Genomic DNA, 20,050 nt, shown 5'->3' with positions numbered 1-20,050 from the left:
TTTGATGAGACTGGTCATCATAGCAACTGGATTCTCAGCACATTCTCATTCTGTTGAGTAACACAGAGGTAAGCTCAGCTTGGCGTCCAAGAGGAATGAAAGAATAGTCCTTTCTTTAAGTGTCTTTTGACTCGATCCAAGACCAAGCTTAGTACAGGTATATAGACAACCACTTATTTTTGAAAAGTCAGGGTTGGGGAAGATGCTCCTTGAAGGTCATGAGCATGCTTAGCCATCTGTAATAACACAGTATCCTGTGTGGTGCCTGGCACATAATAGATGCTCAAGAAATACTGGTTAAATTGGAGGCAGAGACCGTGCCCTGTTTATTTCAGTTTCTCCAAAAGCACTGTGCTTGAGAAAGAAGCAAGTAGCTTTAAACACTTGTATCAGTATCTTTCTGAAACCCAGGTTTCTGGATTGCCCCAGTACTCTGTTCATGCCTCTGTTTTGGTAATTAACACAGTATTGTCTTGCACTGCATTACATTGGATCCATATTTGTATCTCCTCAAGAAATTGTAAACTCCTAGGAGTGCAAGCACCATGTTTCATACATTTTTCTTTGACTTTCCCATAGGCTACCTTGTAGCATAGTGCCTGGGACATAGTAGGTATTCAATAAAGGATTATCAAATTGGGGGAAAAACGCCAGAGCGAACTACAGATCTTAGCCCGATTTTTCACTGGACAGCCCACTAGAATTCTGTGCCTAGCCTTGCTCAGTAGAACATTGTAACCTTGAGTAAAAGAAGCTGAAGTTAATAATTATTAATGCTTCAAGGTGGGCAAACACCATATAGGCACAATGCATCCTTTCATGGATTAATTTCCCTCTAATGATTATACATTTCAGTTTTGCAACTGGACTCATACTCTGCTGCCCTTTTTTTTTTTTTTTTTTTTTTTTTTTTTTTTTTTTTTTTTTTTTTTTTTTTTTTTTTTAAAGCTGAGCAGGTGTGTGGAACCAGCCCTCTCCTCTTTCCACAAAAATATTCCTTTCAGGTAGTAATCACCTAAGGACTTTTTTCCCCAGCAGTGAGTCTCAAGAAATTCTAAGTGTGGCTTCACTTCTCTTGGGAATATATTTTTTATGCTTTCTGAGGTGGGTTGGAAAACACAAGTGTGGGGCATATGATCGAGCCCCCTTTGTCCATCAAGTGATCAGAGGGACTTTTTTGTAAATTTGCCTGCCTACTTTTTGGGTGTAGAACTCACCAGTTGGTGAGAAATGATCACGATTTGTGGTGCGAGTAATTTGTTGTTATTTTGAGATCGTTGGTCTGCTCACGAAAGGACTTCCTTTTATCAGGGTTGATAAACCAACTGCAAAGAATACTCAGTGACCCTTTCTGCAGCTGATAACTTTCAGAGTTTAAGATCAGGCTTCATCCTCTGTACTAGAATTGCTCATTCTTGCTTTATATTGACTTTGGGACACATCCCTAAAGATGCTGGCTGTTAAGGTGCTCATGCTGTTTCCATACAACTTTGTAAAGCTGCCTGCTTTGCGTAGCTGTTGTCTAATGCCTTGGATGGCTTATTCTCTGTGCTTCTGGAACAGGCTGACTCACAGACACAGCTGTTCTCCATGGGGGCAGGGGGCAGAAGGGGAACCTCCAGATTCTAGAGTGCTTTGAAAACTCCTTCCCTTTTTACTCATCTTACTCTCCGGTGTCCATCGCTGTCAGATGATCCGCTGACTTCCTTGTTTGCTGTTTTTCAGCCACTTCATGCCCATTTATGCATCTGCTATAAAAACTTATCTGAAGTCTACAACCTAGGAGGTTAATTGGCATTGTTACCATGTATGTTTCTGGGTTGCAGAAAGCCCTTCAGAATGGGTCTTGCTCTTCAGGGAGCTCCAAATGGCAGTCAAAATGAATGAGAAAATACAGCTGCCTTGGCTAAATGCAAGAACAGTTGGGATAAATTGACATATCAGTAAGCAAAAGGACCTTGAAGATCTGGACAAAAGGGAGGAAGTCTTTGGAATTTTAAAACGAGTCACAGTGGGGATGCACTTAAAGATAATTCTTATTAATATGTGCAGATCAAAAGGAAGGTTTTACGAAGGAATGTTTTTGAACCATGAGGGCCATTAGGTTGCATCCTCCACACCAGTTCCAATCAATTGGAGTAGCAGCCTGGGAGCTCCACGTGGAAAACAGGGTGACCTGCGGGAAGGCTCCCCTTGATCAGTTAGTACTGTCTGCAGGTGATGCCAGTGGGGGTGTAGATGCCTGTGCTGGATATTTATCAATCCAGGTTTGGAATCTAAGATTGAGAATCTAAAATCTATAATGTAAAATCATTGGTGGTCAATAACTACTCCCTACACTAATTTAAGAGTTCCATACCTGGGCGACGATCTGTGTTCTGTACAACCCAAGCTGTCCTAAGCAGACTTTGGCAGACGGTGGCTGTCTCTTTGATTACAGCCTCAAAGTTCAGACTGTTAGTGTCAAAATGTTTTGTAGTCTCTTGATGAGCGGTTATGAATATTCCATGAATGTTAACCTTTTTGGGGATCTGTATTTGAGTAAATAAGAGTTAGCGTTATGTCTTTTACCCATTAAATAATGTGTGTTCACTTAGCCATACCCTCTTTTGTTTGTAGCAATGGTTTTCTTTTCTATGCCCTCAACAGGTGAGTGAGGGAGTAGGGGCAGGAAGTATGTCAAATCTTTTAGAGGGATAGTTTGAAAATGAAAATTTAGTGCTATAATATAAATTTAAATTTGGGAGATAAAAAACAAAACCATCGCTTTCATACACATAGAACATATAATTTTCTGAGTCTTCTTGGCTGGTGATGAGTTAGATTATCTGTTTCATAGAGATGTTCAATGTGGGGACAGAGCATGTCTCTTGAGGAGGAAGTACAAGAAAACAAGAGAACGGGGACAAGAATATTCACTGATCTGTTACGTTTACTTGGTGACCTCCCATCAAATCTCTCAAAGTGTCTTTTGTATATTCACGTCCTCTCCAAAACCTGAAACAGAAATCGCCTCTACCGGTGAATCCTAAATCCAGCCCCTTGACCCTACTTCTTTTCTACTTTCAGTGCTGGTCCAAATTTCTTATAAAAGCAGAGAAACGTAATGAAAGAGACTCCTCACCGTTCAGAGTCTGAAGTTTTCTTGGTCTTGACAGTCATTTAGTCACTAAATATTGAGGACTTGGTATAGGTGGACCTAATATGAATTATTGAGTCAAATTAACTATACATTCCGCCCCTACAATCTTCATTCCTCAGTGTTAGGCCTCAGAGAAACGCATAGGTCAATAAGGGAACGTATATGATGAAGGTCATTACAACATCCTTCACAGTGGCAGGTGGTTGGTACAAGCCCACATATTCCTTTCTAGGAAAACAGAAGAGTACAATGTCATGATTGTGAAATGAAATACTTAACAGCAGTCAGAAGCTGTGGGCTGGATGTATAATCAGAAACATGGATGAACCTTGAACTAGTATCGAGTGAAATAACAGAGAGGCAGAACAAGATCTGTAACACAATGTAATGAATATAAATTGAAAACATGTAAAGTAACCCCATATCTTTTTAAAACATAAATCCAAGGGTATATATCCAAGGAAACCCAGTGAGTACCTGGAAGTGGGAAATTGGGAAAGTGGAGAATTAGTGTAGAGATGGGGATGAAGGGAAAAACTAAAATAACACAGATCAATGTGAAGGTGTTTCATTAATCGAAGCATACGATGATCTCACCTCTCTACACTTGAAGTAAACAGGAACATAAGAAAGACTGAATCATGGGGCGCCTGGGTGGCTCAGCCGGTTAAGCGTCCGACTTTGGCTCAGGTCATGATCTCACGGTCCGTGAGTTCGAGCCCCGCGTCAGGCTCTGTGCTGACAGCTCAGAGCCTGGAGCCTGTTTCCGATTCTGTGTCTCCCTCTCTCTCTGCCCCTCCCCTGTTCATGCTCTGTCTCTCTCTGTCTCAAAAATAAATAAACATTAAAAAAAAAAATTAAAAAAAAAAAAAAAAGAAAGACTGAATCATGAGAGAGAGAGAGAGAGAGAGAGAGGACTTATTTGCCAGAGATAAGGATGGCAACAAAGAATATAAAGAAAAATGAATGTTTGGAAGAGCTTGTCATAGCTGCTTTGGAGAATGGGAGGTCAAGTGCAAGGATTCCCAGGAAGCCCCCAGAGCTAGCTGAAGGCAGGGAACGTGAATCAATTGTGGCCCCAGGCTGCCCGGTTATGCGCTTTCCTGGAGAAGCAACCGACTGGTGCAGGAGTGAAGATGGCGGATGATTGTCGTTACCCAGTGTGATGTACTGATTTGTAATAAGAAATAAGTCTTTGGTCTTCGTTCCTGTTTCTAGTACAGAGCTCCTAAAACTCGCCGGACTCCGCGAGTTTCCTAGGAGCCATAAAGGTGTGTTTTATTATGTTAATGAGGTGACTTTTGGACCCACCTAAGGATGGGGGCTGGTTGCCAGGAAATCAGCCGGGTGATTACAGGGTTAGAACTTTCAGTCCCACCCCCTAGCCCCTGGGGAGGCGTGAGGGGCTGGAGGTTGACTCCGTCTTCAGTGGCCAGTGATTTGATCCACCGTGCCAATGTAACGAGGCTTCCATTAGACCCCGAAAGGATGGCGTTTGGAGAGTTACAAGGTTGGTGAACCTGTGGAGATGTGGGCAGAGCGGTGCACCGGCAGAGGTCACGGAGGCTCCGCGCCCGTTTTCGATACCTTATCCTATGCGTCTCTTCTGTCTGGCTGCTCCCGGGTTACTTTCTGTTAGTGAAATGTTCCTCTGAGTTCTGTGATCTGCTCTAGCAAATGAATCGGACCCACGGTAGAGATTGTTGGAACCTCCGATCTATAGCCTGTTGGTCAGGAGCACAGGTGGCGTCATGAACCTGTGATTTTCCTGGGCGGTTTAGTGGGGCTGAGCCCTTAACCTGCAGAAACTGATGCTGTCTCCGGGTTAGCTCGTGTCAGAATTGAGTTGAATGGTAGGACACCTACCTGGTGAGAATCAGTGGGGTAGGGAAACCCAACCACCATGGTGGAATTGGGTGACCACAACCCTTACTTAGGTTGCGGAGGTGACAGCCAGGACGGAGGCCAGGGTGATGGAGCTGTTGAGAAGCAGCTAACGGGGCTGAAGAAGTGACCTGTGAGTGGGAAAGGAACCTCATCCTTTTTGGGCAACAGACTGGGCTGGAGTGGGGCGTGGAGAAGCAGATCATGTAGGGGCTTTGTTGCAAATAGTCTGACTCTCCCAAGCCAGCAGGGTAGGACCAAAGTCTAATTTAAATACACACAGAGGTCTTAAGCCAATAGTTGGGCTCAGAAACTGGGTCGACCAAGTGGATCTGGAGCATTTGCTGAGTCAAGAGAAAGAGGGAAAGAGAATTCTGAAAGCGTGGTTGCCAAAACCAGTCATCTACAAACAGGAAGATTCTGGTAAGGCACAGATCATATTGGTGGCTGGATTCCAACAGGAATAGGTCAGGAGTAGAACAGTAATTCCCAAGTGGGTGAGTAAGAATTCGCTACTACTATGGTTTACTCAACCACCAGAGTCCGCCAGTGGGGGTGGAGAGGGGCTGTGAACAAGGAAGGAATCCTGGGAGGTTCTGTTTTGCAGGTGGGAGGCAGGCTAATGTAACAAAAGAGGTTCTTGCATTGCTAAATTTGTGTATAATGGAGCTCAGCAACCTGGTCAGATGTGGGCCTTGCCAGCCCCTGAGCCTGGGGCTACACTACAAATTACCAAGGTCTTGAATACGAACATTCAAACTGAGGTCTGGTTGATAGAAAGAGAAGTTCTTCCTACTTATTTTAGAATAATGCATGCCTTCGGAGCCTCATCCTGATGGAACCACAACGAAAGTAGAGGTAACGAGAGTGACGTCCGCAACCCATCTCTGTTTTCCGCATCTCTCCAGTTAGAAACCCCCAGTTTACTGGAGACGGCGGAGTCTCCCTGTGTGTCTGTCTCTGTCTGTCTCCCCATCCCATCCATTCATCTTTCTGTATAAGTAACACCCTCTGTGTATCTGGTGCTGTTTTTACCACTTAGTAAGTATTAACTCATTGACACTTCCTAACAGCCCCATGAGATAAGTATTATTGTTACCCCCTTTGGGATGGATGGGATAGATGAGAGGCTGAAGCACAGAGAGATCAGATGCCCTTTCCAAGGCACCCAGCCCGGAAGCAGTGGAGCCGGGATCCAAACCGGGCAGCAGAGCCCGTGTGTTCACGGTCTTAACCACCACATCGGAGGCCTTCCTAGGTGACTCTGAAACCCATCGGGGAAGTTATGCAAAATGCCTGTGTGGCTGCTCTTCCCAATGGCTCCTGAGGGTCCTCCCACGCTGCGCTGGCCTGTACGTGGGGCGGGCAGCGGGCGGTGCCCCTCAGTGGATTGCAGCTGCTTGGTGGTCCACTCGTTACTCATCTTTTCCTCTCTTCCTTTCTGCCCCTGTGTGAACGGATGGAAGACCGTCCTGCTTGACTTTCCAGGCCAGGACGTGAGGCCTCTGTTCTTAGATGATCATATTGGAGATGAAAGTGTAGCGCACTGGTGACGGGGTCTCTCCTAGTCTGCCCCTTAGCGGCTCCTCCTCTGCCCTTAGCCTCAGCTTCCCACGCCAGGTACCTCCAAACCTCTGCCTTCTTCACTCCTTCACCTGGCAGCCCAGAGCTTCTCTAGGAAAGTACACAAAAATTACCCCGCAGACGGGGGCTGCAGATTAAGGAAATTTTTTTTTTCCTGAGACCTGAAAGGTCATCTTTTAAAAATATTTGTATCTCTCAATGCCAAAGTATGTCTGCATATAGTCAGGGCAAATGCCTGCAAATAACCGTTTGACCAATTTAAGCATTTTTATCCTTCCCTAAAACCAACTACTGACCTAAATGTGTGTGTTCCTGTGTGTATACGTCCCTATCTTTAAAAATAAATATGGCTTTATTCCTATTTTTAAATGGTTTTTTACTGAACCAAAGGGTGTTTCAGCTTGTGGACTGTGGGAAGTCACTAGTGCATTAACTGTAGATGCAAATGAACAGGCCTGCACCATGGGGAACATTGAGGTCACCTGACCGAAAATGAAACTGATTTCCTATCTTTATACACGCTAATAAATCTGTGGGGAAACATGCCCCAGAGGAGACTGGACTTATTAGCCCTTGCAGGTGGCTCATAGATACTTGGAAAATAACCCCCTTCACATCTTCATCAAAGAGAATCAATGATAAAAACAATACAAACTTTCTGGCATACTTATCTGCCTTTCTCATCCCATCGCTTGGAGAAAAAAATTTTTTTAACCACAAGATTTGTGAAAATTCAGGATATTTGGGGACTGTTGTATTTTGTAAATATGAGAAAGTTTCAGCTGTCAAATCCAGCTTTATGGAGGGGTGCTCGCACAGTGTTCCTGCCTTTTGCAAGTTTTGCTGGACAAGTGTAATTCTTTTCTAAAAGGAAACTTTTTTCCTCCCAGATGCTACCGAGTTACTGAAACAGAGGCAGATAAACTTAATCAAGAACTATTTAATAATTCTTCTGGGTTCCAGTATATTCTGACTATGATACAACTCCTCAAACAGTTTATAATTTGGGTGTGGTAACAAGCCCATTTCACATGAAACAATTAGAATAATCTAACCAGGATTATAACCTGATGCCCAGTGATGTGAATCAGATTCAGTTGGGTGTGAGGTCCAGCAGAAGCAGAAGAGCCAGAAAAGACTGCAGTGGTTTGGGAGGGATTTGTAGGGAAGTGATACTGATGCTGGGTCTTGAGGAATGTAAAGGTTTGAAAGGGAGAGACAGTGGTTTCCCCAGAGCCAGGGTGGGGAGGGGACAGTTAATGTAGAGTGCTTTGGGGACAATGGGAGACTAGCCCAATCAGAGCAAAGGATTTAGGAGGGAAAGTAGTAGTATATTAATCAAAATGGTATTTTTTTTTTCAAACAAGGAGTCCAGTCAGATGTTCTAATATATAAACAGTGTGTGTGTATGTGTGTGTGGGGGGGGGGGGGGGGGGGGGGGGGAATATTTGAAATTGAGATTGGCAAAGAATATCCGGGGTGTGTGTTTCAGTTACCACAGAGGACCCAAGATCTAATGGGGTGTCCCGGGTTACGAATACTTACAAGAGCTCTGTGTAGGGCTCATCAGGGTCAGCCATCATTATGGGAGCAGTATTTTAGAAAGATTTTGAGTCAGGATGCTCAGCCCCAAGGCTGCAGATCTATTCTGAAGGTTTGGATTGAACCCCCTATATACTGTCTTAGAGGAGCTTGGTAAATATTTATCTCCCGGTTGTAGGTTTGTTGAAGCAGGGATGGCATCACCTCTACTCACTGATATATCTCTAACACCTAACACAGTGCTCACCATGAGTAGGCAGTCAAAATTTATTTCTTGAAAACCTTGGGAATGGTATTCAGGATAGACAGGACAGGGGGCACCCTGCGGATGATACAGGCATAAGAGAAGTAAATTCAGGTGCTCTTATTTACTGAGCAAACCCAGTGTTTCAGCTTGAATCATTCAATGATTTTGACCTTAGGATGTGGCTAAATAGTAGAGAATAAGTGGGGTGAAGCTTGCCGTGTTTCAGAGTGCATTTGAATTGCCTCAAACTTGGAGCCCAACAAGACAATTGGAGATTGAAAGCCTCAGGTCAGAGGCAGCGCCGTCCCCACTTTCCTGTGCTTTAGCAGGAAGTGCATTTTATAGAAAAGTCAGAGAGGAACTGAGGGGAAAGGAGAGCTCTGAGCGGTGAATTCACAGCAGGCTGACGAGGCGTTCTGCCACCCGCTGCCGAAGCTGGCCCTCCTCCTCAGGGCTGCTCCATGGGACCCCGCAGTCACTGGCCCAGCCTGTCCCCGGGCTCTGGGAGGCCATGCCGATGAGGACGGCACCACAGGCCAGAGTCTGGGATGGTAAGAGGTTCTCATTCTTTTATCTGGGCATGACTTGACTTATTTGCATCTAAAACTCGTCTGTTTTCACTTCTTCTTGGCAATTTAAAAAAAAATGTGTATCGAATCTTCTACCCTGTTCGTGCTTTCAGAGCTAGCTCACGGGTCTTCCCCGAGTCATCACCAGACTTAGCAGTGAATGTGACCCATCCGAGGACTTGGTGCTTGTGTACCAGGGTCTGGAGACCCGGTCTAAAACTGCACGCTGGTGTTACTTGGGTTTTCCCAGCTCCTGCCCCAGAGGCAGAGAACTCTTCCCCCAAATGCAGGTGAACCGAACACAAGTGAGGGCAGTGACAGCGAGCCTTTGCCGCAGTCACACTTTGAACTGTGCTGTCCTATGAGGAGCCTAGCGGCCATGCAGAGTTGGGGATGCAGTCTCTACTACGTTGTAAAGGGCCCGGCATCCGTTAAGGATTTCGGACGTCCTAAAAGCTCGGGGGTATTTTTAGATGAGACTGGTTCCTATGAATGAGGAAGTCTGGCAGATGGCTCTTCCGCCCGGATGATTTTTTTTTTTTCCAGCTTTCTACCAATACGGTACGGAGAAAACCCTGGCAGGGCTGGATTCTCTGAGGACAATGGGGGGAAAAGCCATTCTGAAAACACCGGGCAGCAGCTGCAGGGCTCATTCTCTAAGGACACTGTGCCACTGGCCGTGTATTTCATCCGACTCTCCTGTGACTGTGTCTAATCAACGGGAGGCAGGAAAGGAAGTCTGAGCAAGAACAAATCGTTTATCACACTGCGCGAGCAAAGACATCTGTGCGGACCGCACTCGCCCTGCAGCTGATAAGAATGTTATTTACCACCCAGAGAGGAAAGACTGGAGTGTGTGGTTTCGGCCCGTTGAAGCCACTTCCTTAAATCACATGACATCAGATTTCATCTTATAGGTGGTTTGCACCCGTTTTCTGAAAGACAAACTATCATTAACGAGGGGAAAGTGCCTTTAAAAACAATCAGTAGAGTCTTGCTGTGCGTTGTTGACTGTGGTCATTTGGCCTTATGTCTGATAGACCAATCCAATAGGGCTCAGAATAGTCACCTTCAGAATATTAAGCCTTTTCCAGGGATCCTTGAGAAATCTGTTGCATACATAGGACACACAGAAACAACTTGATTGCCAGTCTCCGCTTTGATGGCAAGCCTCCCTTTCATTTTGAAATCTGATGTAGTTTTGCTTATTCCCTCACTGAAGTGGCAATTCTTTTAAGAAGGCAGATGACACAGGCTTCCAGGATGTTTTGATGCAATTCATAGAAATGAGTCATCAGTCCCAAGATTTCGCTAGTAAGAGAAAGGGTTACCCCTTTCCTTCCCCATTTACACCAGAGCATTTCAAATGCCTGCTGAGTTTTTGTGACCTGGAGGGAGCCTGTGCTTCTTAAGCCTTTTTAGTAGAGAAACAGTAGTAATATTCCCAGAAGCCATTCCCAGAAACCTGAAAATTCCACTTGTGCTTAGATATTTAGATTTACCGAGGTCTACTTTTGGAAGCTCCCCACTTCTCTACACACACACACACACACACACACACACACACACACACACACGTGCACACTGCAGAAGGTTTACCCTGCAACCAAAGAATAATCTTATTTCGTCTGCCTTTACTTGGTGAGTTCAAGACTGTGACTTCCCCCTCACTGTGACTAGATTTGGAAGTACTAATTTCTGAAGTCTCAGAAGAATGGTTCGGTCTGAGAAGTAACTTTTTCCACCTGTAAGGCTATTCTGGGGTACAACTAACCTTCACTGAATCTGCCTGTCCCGCTGTGGGGCCTGCTGGGTCATCCTTCCTGTTCCTTGCCTTTTCAGACAGTCAGCAACAGGTGAACAAGAAAGCTGACCTGGGCTCATGCAGGTCCTAGGGACTTCCTTTCCCCCTAGAAATGCTCATTTTCAGTTTATCGAATATTTCAAGCACACAGTGAAGTTCAAACAAGAACTTTCCTATGTGTCCTCCAAAGATTTTTCAAGCATTATTAACATTTTGCCATTTTAGAAAAATAAAACATCACAGGCACAGCGGAAGATCACTTTGTATCCAGTTTTTGTTTCAGTCTCCCGTTGTTACCCAGAGTGTTCACTTTCTTGAACTCTACATTTTACTCTCTATATATGATTAAAAAAAATTATAGCATCATTATGTACTTTTAAAATGTATTTAAATGGCATCACGTTGTACCCGAGGCCTTTTGCAAGCTACTTTTGTTTTTTTGTTTTTTGCAGAAATTTCTTTCATTGAAGCATAATTGACATACAATATTACATTAGTTTTAGGTTTATAAACATAGCGATTCAACAATTACGTACATTATGAAATGCTCACCATGTGTAGTTACCGTCTGTCACCATACAAAGTTATTACAATATGATCAACCATATTCCCTATGCTGTACTTTTCATCCCTGTGACGTATTTATTTTATAACTGGAAGTTTGAACCTCTTGATCCCCTTCACCTCTTTCAACTGTCTACCCCCCAACCCCCTCACCACTTCCTTCCCTTCTGGCAATCACTTTTTTTGTTCCCTGCATTTATGAGTCTATTTCTTTTGTTTGTTTGTTTACGTTGCTTTTTAGATCCCACATATAAGTGGACTCATATGGTATTTGTCTTTCTCTGTCTAATTTCACTTAGCATAATACCCCCCCTGGGTACATCCATGTTGTTACAGAAGGCAAGTTATCATTCTTTTTTATGACAGAGTAATATTCTATGGTGTGTATATACACCTGTTCCTTATTCCTTTATCTGCTCATCTATCGGTGGACGCTTGGATTGCTTCCATATGTTGGCTATTGTAAATATGCTGCAGTAAACATAGGGGTGCTTGTATCTTTTCAAATTAGTATTCTTTTTTTAGGTAAATACCCAGAAATTGCTGGGTCATATGGTTTTCCTATTTTTAATTTTTTGAGGAACCTCCATACTGGTTTCCACAGTGGCTACACCAGTTAGCATTCCTACCAACAGTGCAAGATGGTTCCTTTCTCTACACAGCCTTGCTGACAGTTGTTATTTCTTGTCTTTTTGATGCTGGCCATTCTGACTGGTGTGAGATGACCATCTCATTGTGGTTTTGCTTTGCAGCAAGCTACTTTTAACATTAACATTTAAGGATCACTTCAATATCAGTACCTCAAAATCAAGTTCATTTATTTTTGAATGCTTTCTCATCTTCCATCTTAAGACTGTACCACAATGTATCCATTCCTTTATTGATGGACACCCGACTGTTTATGATTCTGTTCTTGCTGTTAGGAACACCGAGGATAACCTTGTCCGTGTGTGAGAATTTCTCTAGATCAGCAATGTACAGTACAGTAGCCAATAGCTTAAAAAGCAGCTAGTCTAAATTGCACTGTGCTGTAAGTGTAAAATACACACCAGATTTTGAAGACTTAGACTGAAAAAAAAAGAGTAAAATATCTCATTAATGATTTTTATCCTCATTGCATATTAAGATGACAATATTTTTTACATATCTTGTTAAATAAATATATCGTTAAGATAATTTCACCTATAATTTGGCTACTGAAAAGTTTAAAATTATATATATGACTTGCGTTATAATTTCATTGGACAAGACTGGTCTAGATCAGGAGTTAGGAATCTACCATCCGTAGTGTGGTCATCTGTGTCTGTGAATAAATTTTATTGGAAAGCATACCCATTTACTTACACGAAGTCTATGACTGCTTTCCTGCTTCAACAGCAGAGTTGAGTAGTTGTAACAGAGATCGTATGATCTATAAGCCTAAAATATCTACCATCTGGCCCTTTAAGGAAATGTTTGTTGACTCCTTTTCTAGAGCAATGGTTTTTAGCCTTTATCATGATCCAACAAGCACACACCTGAAACAAAAGTTTCACAAAACATTTCAAAAATCCTTACTATAACATGTTCATATTTTCTGGTCACATAGCATATTTCGTTAAAATAAACTGCTGGTAAGGTGCCGTGACTCACTAAATTGACTTAGCCATTCATTCACTACTAGTGATTTAAATAACATTGTTCAAAGATATATATCCAAAGTGTGTGTGTGTGTGTGTGTGTACACACCAATCTACAGTCCCACACAGTGCGAGAAAGTTCTCATTTTCCCACATCCTTGACAAAACCTGATATTGCCAGACTGATCAGATAGATGTGAAATAGAATCTCATTTTATGTATTTATAATCTGATTACAGTTGATCATCTTTTCATATGTCAATTGATCTTTCATATTTTTTCTTTTGTGAATTACCTGTTCATACCCATTGCCCTTTTTTTAATAGCATCATTTGTCTGTTGATTTTTTTTTAACATTCTGAATACCAATACTTTATTAGTTATATGGATTGCAAATGTGTGTACATTTGGTTACAAATGGGTACCAGTCCCAGGTTTGGCTTTTTTCCTTTTATGGTGTCTTTATTTTATCAGAGAGGATTAATTATTTCTCTTGAGAGAGGGGGAGAGGGGCCGAGAGAGGGAGAGAGAATCGCAAGCAGCCTCCATGCTCAGCACAAAGCCCTATCTGGGGCTTGATCCCACAACTATGAGATTATGACCTGAGCCAAAATCAAGATTAGGACGCTTACCCTACTGAGCCACCCAGGCTCCCCAGGAGCTGTACGTTTTTTTTTTTAATCTTTAAAAAAAATTTTTTTTAATGTTTATTTATTTTTGAGAGAGACAGAGAGAGAGCGTGAGAGGCAGAGGGGCAGAGAGAGAAGGAGACACAGAATCTGAAGCAGGCTCCAGGCTCCGAGCTGTCACCACAGAGCCTGACGTGGGGCTTGAACTCACAGTGCAAGATCTTGACCTGAGCCGAAGTCAGCGGCTTAACCAACTGAGCCACCCAGGAGCCCCAGGAGCTTTACATTTTAAAGAATCAAGTTGATCTATCTTTTCCTTTATGGTTTCTACTTTTTAAAAAATTTCATTTAACAGATCCTTCCTATCCCAAGGTCATAAACTTTTTCTTCTAACAGATTTTAAATCGTGGGTTTTGGCCTGTTACAAATAGCTAGTGTGTAAGTACCATGAACTGACATGTTTGTTCTTCAATCACTGATACAACACTACATTTGCACACAGCAGGTTCCTGTACATGGATCTGCTTCTTGGATCTCTGTCCTCAAAACATAATTGCAAGTTTATCAGAAACACATATGTACTGACCCACTTAGAGTGCAACCAGGTCTAGATGGTTTTACAGGCAAGTTTCAGTAATCTTTCAAGGAGCACACAATCCCTATCTTCTATAAACTAAGCAAGGTGATTGAGAAAAAGAAACAGTTACCCAATTCATTTTATGATTCTAAGCTAACCTTTATACTTTTGTACTAGTTACGAACAGTATAGGAAAGAAAAATTATGAGCTAACCTCACATTTGAATGTAAGTGTAAAAATCCTAAGTGAAATATTTGTAAAAAGAATCCAGCAATGTGTACTAAAATAAGTTTATACAAAGTGTGCAAGCGTGGGTTCATTTAAGAAGAGCTGTTAATGTAAATCATCACATTAACAGAATAAAGGAGGAAACAGTTTGCCTTTTTTATACATGTAGAAAAAGCATTTGCTAAAATCTGATAACTGTAAATGATTTAGAATATAAAACTTTAGATAACTTGGAAGAGAAATACACTTCCTTAACCTCATAAAGAACATCTTCCAGAACCTACAGCAAACGCACTTTGTTGAAGTATCCCTTGCACTGTTCTGGTATTGAGTTCCCTCTTTGATCTGGCACCCCAGCATTTTTCTTCCTCTCGGTGCTTTGCTATAAATAACTGTGTGTGTGTGTGTGTGTGTGTGTGTGTGTGTGTGTGTACTCACACATTTATGTATTTTTTAGTTTTATCTCTTTATATACATTTCATTCAGTGTTTTTCTAAGTTTGTAGAATGGGGAGCTTTGCCAGCTCAGCAGCTCTGGTGCTGGAATTTCTCCCTTGGCAATTCTCTGGGCCTGAGAACCGAGGGACTCCAGAGGCCATTTTGGAGGGGGGCAGGGTAGTTGTGTTGCCGCCTACTTGGCTTCACTCTTAGACCGAGGAGTTGTCATTACTCACAACTTTGTATCTAGGCATCATCTGCAAAAGTCATTATTGAGATTTGATGAGAATAGAAATAATTTACAAAACTTTTCTATGATTTTATTTTGCCAGAGGGTAAAATAAAGATAATCTACTGGCACAGCACTTCCTAAAGATCTGATATTTCCCAGATCCCTACAGTGACATTAAAATGTAAACAATATTATTAGTTGCAACCTTTGCCATCACTGTCACAGCTACACTTGACAGGGGTGCCTGGGTGGCTCAGTTGGTTAAGCGTCTGACTTCGGCCCAGGTCATGATCTTGTGGTTTGTGGGTTTGAGCCCCACGTCAGGCTCTGTGCTGACAGCTCGGAGCCTGGAGCCTGCTTCTGATTCTGGGTCTCCCTCTCTCTCTTCTCCTCCCCAGCTCATGCTCTGTTTCTCTGTCTCTCTGTATCTCAAAAATAAACACTAAAAAAACCCACAAAAGCAAAACAACTACACTTGACAGCTTTAAAAAGGTTTTTACTGTGGCTCTAAGAATTGGAGGTGTGGAGAAGGACATGTTCCTGGCGAGTATTTTCATGGTGGCTAACAGACTTTCCCTAAACTTTCTGGTAATAAGCAAGGGATCCCAGTGACTGTGAAGACTAATTCAGGGCCTGGAGATGTTGAGCACAAAGAACAATCAATAAATTCTTGACTGTAAGGTCATGTGCATGAAATAAGGCAGTTCTGATGCCAAATCAATACTGCATTGTATATTTCCTGCAGCAGATATAGATATAGAGATATAGATCTGCCGGAGTGGGAACAGGAATGTCATCAGGAAATACCAGTTCAGACAAATCTGGGTTACCACCTACAGGGAAAGAGCCGGATTGATTGTGGCCTGCCTCACTTTGTGGTGAAAATGTCAGGTCAGAGTGAATATTCATGTAGTCCTTGGAAGAGGGGGAAGGAGAAATCAATAAGGTACACCGCTCTATCTGATAATGGCAGTGTTTTCTCCGAGGCAAGTAATTTTTTTCTTGGACTTGGTGTTCCTGTCCCTGATTTGTTGGTCACGGTGTCTTTAGAGATGCAACAAAAAATTTCATAGAAAGCCTAAGGGCAGATTCTGTACTTCAGGAAGAAAGGTTATGTTAACATATTTCTGAGGATCGCACTAGAGGTCTGGTTACATTGATATAAAGTTTTCCTTGATTCCAAGGAACAAACTAGACCCTTTGAAGCTATGTCAGGAGAGCACCAGGCAGAAAGAAATCCCACGTCGTTAATCCCAATTTGCAATTCGCTTATCCTGTGATCTTGCACAAACTATCCAATCTCAGTATATCTCCAGACATTGATTTGTGTGATCGTGTTCGGTTTTTTCTCTGTAGAGATGTTATACACCGTACAGTAGGTGACATAAATGTTTTGGTAGACGGGGTCAAGAATACGATGGCAGTTCCTCCCAAATCATGATTTTGGCATTTGTCTCAATTTCATAGACTCACTCCTCTAACTACACTGGAGAAATCTCCTACCATTCATGCACATAAAGTTCCAAAAGGGTCCGTGTTCTCCCTTCCCAGAATCATTTTTTCAAAGCTTGCTGGTATTATCAGGCTTCAGGAACATAGTAGGCTCATGATCCATCGGCCTGGTTTTTGAACGGAAACCAAACTAATTGCTTTTACTGTGTGTTCTTGCCTCTTCCAGGCATCTTTTAAAGATGAACAAGAGTAGCTCTGATTTGGAAAAAGGGAGCCAGGGCTCCGCAGAGAGTCTCAGCCCTCCCTGCAGAGGCGTCCACGTCGGCTTCACCACGGGTTCCACGGACAGCCTGGCCTCAGACTCCAGGACCTGCAGCGATGGAGGTAACAGACTCGACCTTGCTGGGGAGGCTTAGATTCTCCCAAGTCTGGAAGGCTAGCCCTCAGCTTGCTGCCAGGATTTGGAATGGCTGAACTAGACCCACTGTCTCGGTCCTGTTTTCCCCACGAGGTAGACTCCACCGAGGAGCAGTGGGCATTAATTCTCTCTTGAATACAGGACAAGGTGCCTCGTCCCGTGCTGCCCTTTCTACTTACATATATTGCGTCCCTGTGGAACGAGGCGGAGGAAGCTCAAGGTGAAAGCATATTGAAAGACTCCTGATTCCTTGGGTGATAAGCCATTTATATATAGTTCTGCTCTCCATTTCTGTCCTCGGGATTGCTTCTCAGGGGATTAGGTACATGCCAACCACAAGTTTTCACCCTCTGTGCTTCTCTCTCTCTCTGTCCTTCTTTCTCCCCCTCCCGCAGCTCGTTTGCCCTTTTACGTGCATGATTGCACACACACATGCACACGCTTACTTGGACACAGCAGGTGCTTGCATAAATGTTTGTTGTATTAAAGCACGGAGGCTTCATTAGTCTACTGTCCATCCCACTCCCTGGATAAAGCTCTTAGGCATAGTAATGTGGGTATGTCCCGATTGGGCATATTCCTCAGAAGGAAGTCTTGTGTTTCTGTAGTTGGGACAGGTAATAGTAAAACCTCTCATTATTTCGACATTGTGTGTGTGTGTGTGTGTGTGTGTGTGTGTGTGTGTCTCCTCTGCTGCATTTCTCTTAAACTCCCTTTAGCGTGTGACGTTTCGACATGTGCTAACACGACGGCCTTTCTCACTCCTGTGGACACATTTCTTCCCAGTAGGCAATTTTGGAGTCAAGGTTTCCGTCATGAATTCACGATCACTAACAATTTTGCGTCTGAGAGATGAGTACTGCTAACACTGAAGCATGTGTCATAAGTCAGCCTGTGGTGTGTTCTTATGGGAAACTTCTGAAAGCTCAGACTTAAAAACAGGAAATATCTTAATCTTGATTAGGTGGGACATAGCAAAAGAGGCTTTCCTTTTTCTGCAGATTTTCCTGGGATTTCATCTTTTCCCTTTTCCCATCCCATTGTGCAAAAATTCTACGAGGTGGATTATTCCACAGAGGGCTGGGCAGGGCACGTGAACCATTGGACCCTGTGCCCTGACGTGCTTTCTGGGGGACGATGGGTGATTCTGAGGGAGCAGTGTACGTTGGAGCCCCCCACTGGCCATCAGCCAGCTCGCCTTGATGTGAACTCTCCCAAACTACCTGGGTATGTGGCTTCTCAGAACCAGCAAATCATGACTCTTGCTCTCAGGACTCTGAAGGTCTAGCTAGGGAGACAAGACTAAAACACATGACACATGGGTGGCTTGTCTAAGCTAGGAGATTGGGCTTCCCAGAACATGAATGCTATCAAGGCTTCCAGAAGAGAAAGGAGTCAGTGAGGGTTGAGGAAGCGTTCAGGGAAGTTGCTTGGAGAAGATGGCACTTGAACTCATGTCTCAAGTGCAATTAGAACTGACGAGGGAGAGGGAGGAAAGAGCTCTGTAGGTTAAGGAAGACGTGGGAAATACGGAGCCATTGGGGATTAGGAATACAGTGGCGACACCTAACTCGGGCATTTTCTAATCCAAATGAATGTATTTTCTTGGTTCTTCTTTTATCACGAACCTGTTCTGCAATGGAAATGCACTTCAAAACTTGGATTCCTAGATCAACGAAAAGTATATACCTTGTTACCAGACTCTGGGTCCTTAGAGTGAACCATTTCTATTTGCTGCTCCTGCGGATGGCTCTGTACCCCAGACCATGCTTTGCAGCTGGCAAGAGACCAACACCTTCTCTCTCTATTCTTTCTCTCTCTCTCTTCTTTCTGTGTCTCTCTGTCTCTCTGGCCATGAAATGTAAGAAGCTCTCAGTCTGCTTCTCCTCATTAACCAAGGCGGCTTGCTGTAGATCTGTTCCTGGACAGTCGTCTTTCAGTCCCATGAATTCTTACTCACTTTTACCTTATAAAACTAATATTGAAATATTTACCCATCACACCTTTTGTGACTAATATTGCAGCTGAAAGAGGGGAGCTGAACAAGAGAGGTAGAGTTCGTTCAAGCTGAAGTTCCTGGAGACCAGAATGTAGTGTCTACTTCTCTAATATTATATATGAAGTCAAAAGATATCATTAGACTATTTGGTTTGTCAGGAAGAATTCGCTAATGAAAAAGATGCATTCCGCAGGCTATTTATATCTGCAGTAAAGTGAGTTGAGGACAAAGTCATTCCAGAGCGTATCCTAACAGTTTATGTAAATTTCTCAGAAGCTTATCAGAGTTAGTGGTTAAAGTTAGTTTTCGACTATTTGGGTTTTGTGGCAAATAATGATAATAGATTTTATAAGAAGAGCAAACATAGCTGGAATCTATAACTTTGTTGCATTTTGGAAACCAGTTTGTCTAAATTGTATATTTTTATATCAAGATTCATTTCACCTCTTTGTGCTTCTGAGGCATCTCATACTCCTCAAAGCACATCTGTTATCCCATTTGTCCATATGGGCAATTCAGTTGAACAGTGAGTCAACTCAGTGGCAGGAAAAATCCGTCTAAGCAGTTGTTTGGTTTATGCTCAGTTTGGGAGGGACAAACTGCATGTGTCAGGACAGATCCATGGATGTTGCCAAGAGGTCATCTGTAGTGAATAGATGGGAGGCAAAATGCTCAGCTAGACAGTCATCACAAATGGTCATCAGAAAGTGAAAGAAAGAAAGAAAGAAAGAAAGAAAGAAAGAAAGAAAGAAAGAAAGAAAGAAAGAAAGAAAGAAAAGAAAGAAAGTCAGTCAGTCATCGGAAGACTCTTGGGCTTTAAATGATTCCTGTGAATTTTTTTTTAATGTTTATTTAGTTTTGAGAGAGACAGACAGAGCACAAATCGGGGGGGGGGGGGGGGGGGGCAGAGAGAGAGGGAGACACAGAATCTGAAGCAGGCTCCAGGCTCCGAGCTGTCAGCACAGAGCCCAACGCAGGGCTCAAACCCCTGAACCGTGAGATCATGACCTGAGCTGAAGTCGGACGCTTAACCGACTGAGCCACCCAGGTGCCCCCAAATGCTCCCTTTTAAATAGACAAACCCAATGGCACATTAAGATTATTTAACTTTTTGATTTAGGA

General features: G+C 43.1%; 1 protein-coding gene across 3 annotated transcripts in view; it reads left to right on the top strand.

Annotated features, from left to right (window-relative positions):
- Positions 1-20,050, top strand: part of PRAG1 (PEAK1 related, kinase-activating pseudokinase 1) — a 51,645-nt gene that overhangs the window by 13,855 nt on the left and 17,740 nt on the right. For all 3 annotated transcript variants that reach the window (XM_030312254.1, XM_030312255.1, XM_030312257.1), the window contains one exon: positions 16,738-16,895. In XM_030312254.1, the coding sequence (XP_030168114.1) occupies positions 16,738-16,895 (158 nt within the window). The remainder of the gene's footprint in view (positions 1-16,737; positions 16,896-20,050) is intronic.

Source organism: Lynx canadensis, chromosome B1 (genome assembly GCF_007474595.2).
Source record: "Lynx canadensis isolate LIC74 chromosome B1, mLynCan4.pri.v2, whole genome shotgun sequence".
In the NCBI taxonomy this organism is placed as follows: Eukaryota; Metazoa; Chordata; class Mammalia; order Carnivora; family Felidae; genus Lynx; species Lynx canadensis.
Note: the sequence above shows the minus strand (reverse complement) of the source record. Positions and strands in the feature narration are given on the sequence as shown.